Below are 6,043 nucleotides of genomic sequence, written 5' to 3'. Positions count from 1 at the left end.
CAAACAGTAAACGGGCGTTTACTTTATTATACAAAATTGGAAGACACGCCTTTTTCGCGTTAACGCGAAGTAAACGCCCGTTTACTCTTTACAAAATTAGAAGACGCGCGGTTTTTGCGTTAACGCGGAGGTAAACGCGAAAGTAAACGCCCGTTTACTATTTATGTCTACTAAAATTTCGGAGTTAACGCAGAGTTAACGCGGCGTTTACATGAAGTGCACGCGAGTAAACGCCGCGTTAACTTTTAAGGCCCGTTTACATGTAATGCTTGGTCTGCACCCAACTGTATGTACCTGCATTTGTTATCATAAGCTTCATAAAGCTACTGATTTTATTAATACCCACTGGTTGGGATTTAAACCATTTGCTGGATTTGGTACCGAAACAGGTATTAGACGATACATAAAAAGGATCAGACTCTGCACTATATTTTGTAGGCATCAGTTCTTTATATTTAATGTATGCAAGTACATGGCACCTGCTGGGGTCTTCTAGGTTTTTCTAAGATCTGGGTGGAACGTCTCTTACATTTCCAGGGTTGGCCCCTGTCCTTGTTTTTGTTGCCCTTTCTGAATATTGCAAAAACTGTGTTCCTGACTTGCTGGTACATAATTTGATATCCCCCCATTTCATATTCACATGTTCGGTCACTGTTCGCCTGCCGAAATGCACTGTTTTTTGGAACCACATCATTCTTAATAATGCATCTGGATGTTCCATTCCCATTTGTCCAGTATTGAACAGTCTGTCCATTTCCTCATCTGTAACTGCTTGGGCCTTGTTAGGTTTGTTGCCTTTTCCCAATTTTTTTAAATCCATGATTTTAGCTGTCAGGACTCTTCGAGCTTGGTCAAAAATATCACCCTTTTTTATGGCTGTTCCATAGTTATTTGCTCTTAAATAACGGTCGAAACTACTTATCATACCCTTGACTGATGTTGACTCATACTCTGTACCACTTTTTGTGCGTACATTTATTAGAAATTTGCATATTATGCTATTCAATTCTCTGGGTTGGTTAACACAGATGTCTCGTGTGTCATCTAATGCAGAATTCATAAACTCATTTAAAATTTTCATGTCAGAAACTGTTTTTCTGTTAGTGTTTTGATTTGTTTGTTCCTGACAAAAAAATTCAATATCATCATCATCTACCTTTGCATTAGCAAATCTTGTTGAGTTTTTAGATTTTTCATTCTCTTTTGATATGTTTGTGGTTTGAACTGTTTCAATTTCAGGAGCTTCATTTTCAATTTCAGGCTCTACATTTTCAATTTCAGGCTCTACATTTTCAATTTCAGGCTCTTCATTTTCAATTTCATTTTGTAGTATTTGAGCAAGAAGGAAATCTGATTCCAATTGTGAATTTCTAGGTTGTTGTAGAACAGGGCTATTTAACAACGAATTTACAGTTGTTTGCTGTGAATAGAAATTGGTGAATGGAGTCTGGGATTGACTTTCAATTATATCAAAGCGATATCTTGCTTCTGTTACTGTTTTGCCTGATTGAAGCTGAATATCATACAAAGGGAAATTGAAATTGGAAGTTGTGCCAGTTATAATGCCCTTTGCTCCGTTACATAACCGTACACGGGTTCCTTTCTTTATTTCTTCGTCCATGATAAGATTTATATTAGATAATGCAGACGATAAAGCAGACGAAAATCGCGAAAACCGGAAGTAAACAATCAGTTGTCAAGAATAAAAGTAGTCCCGGCATGACCTTTTCCAGTGAACAATGACCTGATCAACGGCCAATGAAAATATTGGAAATTTACGAGATAAGCCAATCAAATTAACGTCATTTTGATATCACTTTTTCATATCACACTCCGTACGGTGTGATACGAAAAATATCTATTCACGTGGGAGTTAGATAACAGGCCGCAACCATAAGAGAACGCCTATTTCGACATTCAGTATCAATATTCAAACGTTGTTTTCAGCATTCAACACTCGATTTCAACATGTATTAAAGTTTTTTTCTCCATGTTATTTATTTTATAATTTTTCAACATAAGACTTTAATATTCCACATTTGTATTTCCTAACGTTGAAGACGAATAAAAAAAGGGGATAATAGAAAAAAATCATTTTAACACCCCCCCCCCTTTTTTTACTTTTTTTCTTGTAATGTTGAAACCGAATGCTGAATCTTGAAAAAGAGTGTTGACTGTTGTAAAATAATCGAAAATTTTTAAATTATCTTGACATCCGTCTGATGTTGACGTTTTAAGATAAACATTTTTTACTTACAATCGTTCGGTTTGCTCGTAAATACCATTAGGGATTGATATCAAATTTCTACTGATGCACGATGTCTTTACGTCTGAACAGGTACACAGATCGGGACACGACACTGCGCATTCACACTTGTGAATGAATAAAACAGCTTGGATCACGAAATAGATGAGCAGCATTGTTGAAACTGGTCTGTTGAATCATATGCCTATGTATGTAAAATTGCTGTTAAAAAATTAAAACAAATTAAGGTAAAATATGTCAAATGCATACAAACCAAGCTGAATTCTTTCGTTATTGAACATACTTATTATTGAAATATATCCATGTTATTTGAACAATGGTCTTCGTTTACAAAAAAAGAACAAATTGTTTGAATACTTTCGTTTATAAAAAATTATTGTTTATGGTTTTTAATGTTTTCCTCCCTTCTTTCTGACACTGCAAATACAAATTTGAAGTTGATTTCAAATAGTTAACGCCACCATATATAATGCTGAAATTTCATCTGACACAGTTAAAGGTAAATGAGAATAGCTTTTCAGAAAAGTCGATTTTTTTTGTTTAAATTTGTATAATCATAAAAACTGTATTTGTAATTTGTTAGTCGCTTAAGGTCCAGTGACATAAATGCAATGCATGTTCAGGGAAAAAAATATAAACTGTATGCATGTGAAAAAATTAAATAGATATAGGAAGATGTGGTATGAGTGCCAATGAGACAACTCTCCATCCAAGTCACAATTTATAAAAGTAAACCATTATAGGTCAAGGTATATGGTCTTCAACACGGAGCCTAATCTCACATCGAACAGCAAACTTTAAATAGCCAAATTACTAGGCTACGTGTAAAAACATTCAAAGGAGAAAAACAACGGTCTAATGAATATAAAAAAACGAGAAACGAGATACACTTAAGACCACATAAACAAACGACATCCACTGAACATCAGATTCCTGACTTAGGACATGTGCAAACAATTACAGCGGGATTACACGTTTTAATGGTACCAAACCCTCTCCGTTTTCTGAAACAATAATATAACATCACAACATAGAAAGACAAATTATAAGACAATAACAATCATAACCAAGGAGTAAACAAAGACTCACAAAACCAAAGGACATTTACATCAACAGTTATAAATAATAAATAAGAAACAACACGAACTTCACTAAAAACCGGGAGTGAAATCAGGTGCTCTAGAAGGGTAAGCATTTCCTGCACCTAATAAAATATCAATTGGAAGGACTTAACTCAAACAAAAAACGAAGTGAGACAAACACACACACAATGAACGAATAAATTTGATCTGTGTTACAATGTTAATAAAGAGTTAGTAAAATAAGGGATGAATTATTAGACTAAAAGTATAAAACTATTGTGAAAGGTTAAGTAATTTAAAAATAAAACCTTCAAATTTGAAAAAAAATATTGTCAAATAATACAAATTAAAGGTAAATGAAAATAATTGTGTTGTTAAACATGCTTAGATGAATATGTGTAAAAATATAAACATGTATTATTCAATTTTACAGAAAATACTGTATTTGTAAGTAAATTAGAAAATGAAATAAATTAAAGAATGCATGCCAATGAAAATTTGAACTGAACAACATAACTTATGTTTATTGCAAGCACAAACTGTCTTTGGGGAATTGAAAGCAAAATAGAGTTAAATAAACCTTTGGAAATAGTTGGGTTGCACAATTTCATATTAGTATTTTCGACGAATTTTTTTCCAGGAAAATATAACCATACGTATTTTGCACAATAGGATTGAAAATTAAGAAGTCTAATGAATGCAAGAACAGACAGTTATACTGGTGTTTTCTTGCTTCATACGAGCATAAAACTGAAAATTCAGACGATGTTTTGTCTTTTTCGTAACCGTATCAAAGTGATATATACTAGTATATAACTTAAGACAAAATGCCGCTGTACATGAAAGACATTATACAATATGTATTGATAATAAGAATAAGAAGATAAACAAGAAGAACACATTAAAACAAACAAACAAACAAGTAACTTACCTCATCTCTTCATGCTCTTGCAATCATTTTTTTGAAACTGAAAAGTTGGATAAAATAAAGATAATTTTATTCTGTAAAGATAATACCTATTAATCTTCTTACGTATTTTAAAAATATCAAAGATAGAATTCTGTTTCATCTCCATGATATGATTGAAAAAAGAGAAGAAATGTGTATGGGATTATACATGTTATAATCATTTAATGGATTTCACTATTGCTACAAATAGTTGCAAAGTATGTAATACATTACTGATCATGTAATTGGATAAGATAAGAGATGAAAGAATCCTGTTTTTAAAAGTATCTTTTCACTTTGGCAGATTTTCAAATTAGTCCTGCAATTAACTTAAAAAATCCGTGCATTCAATAACAATTCAAAAGCAAAAAAGAAAAAGAAATAACTAAATAGTGTATTGACTTTAAAGAGCTTCTTTGTGTTAGCTGTTTTGTAAACCACAGTACACACAGTGCACACAGTGCACACAGAACGATCATGTGAAATGAGAAGCGGATATCAAAATACCAACCACTACAGATACATCTCAATGAATACTGTGAAGTTCACGATAAGGAAAAGGACTTGTACTGTTCCTCACATGGGGAGATTATATGTCTTAGATGCACACAGACTACTCATGGAAAATTTGTACCAGCTGTCCGTTTGAGCGATGTCACTAAAACTTCAAAATTGTTCTCAATATAATGACAAAAATAAAGTTTAGGTCGTAGATATATTAAAATACATCTAGATAAAATAGCAGGCATGAATTGAAAGCAAACAATCTTTCTTATATATAATAATAAAAAAAATACGAAAACAAGTAAGAAAGTATAGATGAAGAGTTGAATGCAAAATGCGAAATATCTTACCTTAAAATCGTCAATTATGTTAAGTTCCTTAACGATCACTTGAATGAGTTTGATGAAATACTAAAGACGATGGATATTTTTAGGGAGTATAAAGTTAAAGTACATTATAACCGGACTCTGTGGAAAGTTCTAAACGGAAATTCCGTAAGCAAATAGCAAAATCAAAAGCTCAAACACATTAAACGAATAGAAAACCAATGTCATATTATTATGTTGTAAAACCTGGTTTTATAGCTAGCTTAACCTCTCACTTGAATGACAGTCACATATAATTCCATTATATTGGCAACAATTGTGAACGAAACAGAAATGATAGAAACAAATGTAACAAAAAGGGGTACTGCAGTCAACATCTTATCACTATAAATAGAAACAAATTTATCAAATAAGAAAAATAAAAAGGCATATAGAAAAAGCACATTAGCAACAGCGAAAGACAAGAATGCACACATTTACCTAAGCAAATTGACACAATGACGGGATTTATGTGTTCCGAGTCACGTGGAATAGATATTTTGTAAAAGGTATAAGCTGATAACAGTCCAAAATTTACAGAATGGACTGTTAGAGGCTTACTTAAAACATTATTCAACTGGCAAAATAGGTGAAAAAGCAAAAAAATAAAATAAATGGAAAGATTTATTTTCATCAAGGGATAAGGGGACGACCATTTGATATTCTGTGGGGGAATGCAGGAGGATTAGTTTCTGATCGGTTATTTATTTTTGTAAACGAAAAGGACAGATTATTCATTTTCTGCACTATTGAAGCAAGATTTTTCATTTTCATTAAAGCAAGGAACTGATTATTCATTTTCACAACTATATATTTATGATATTCGAAAACATACAATTTTTAAATGATTTGTTTAATATAAATAATACATGTATAG

General features: G+C 32.2%; 1 protein-coding gene across 1 annotated transcript; it reads right to left on the bottom strand.

The window, feature by feature from the left end:
• Positions 1–502: 502 nt before the first annotated feature.
• On the bottom strand, positions 503–1,621 carry LOC139500275 (uncharacterized protein KIAA1958-like). Its single transcript, XM_071289017.1, has one exon. The coding sequence runs from the start codon at positions 1,619–1,621 to the stop codon at positions 503–505; it is 1,119 nt and encodes a 372-aa protein (XP_071145118.1).
• Between the last annotated feature and the right edge of the window lie 4,422 nt (positions 1,622–6,043).

Source organism: Mytilus edulis, chromosome 13 (assembly GCF_963676685.1).
Source record: "Mytilus edulis chromosome 13, xbMytEdul2.2, whole genome shotgun sequence".
Classification (NCBI taxonomy): Eukaryota; Metazoa; Mollusca; class Bivalvia; order Mytilida; family Mytilidae; genus Mytilus; species Mytilus edulis.
The sequence above is the reverse complement of the archived record's forward strand: the minus strand, read 5'-3'. Positions and strand labels throughout refer to the sequence as shown.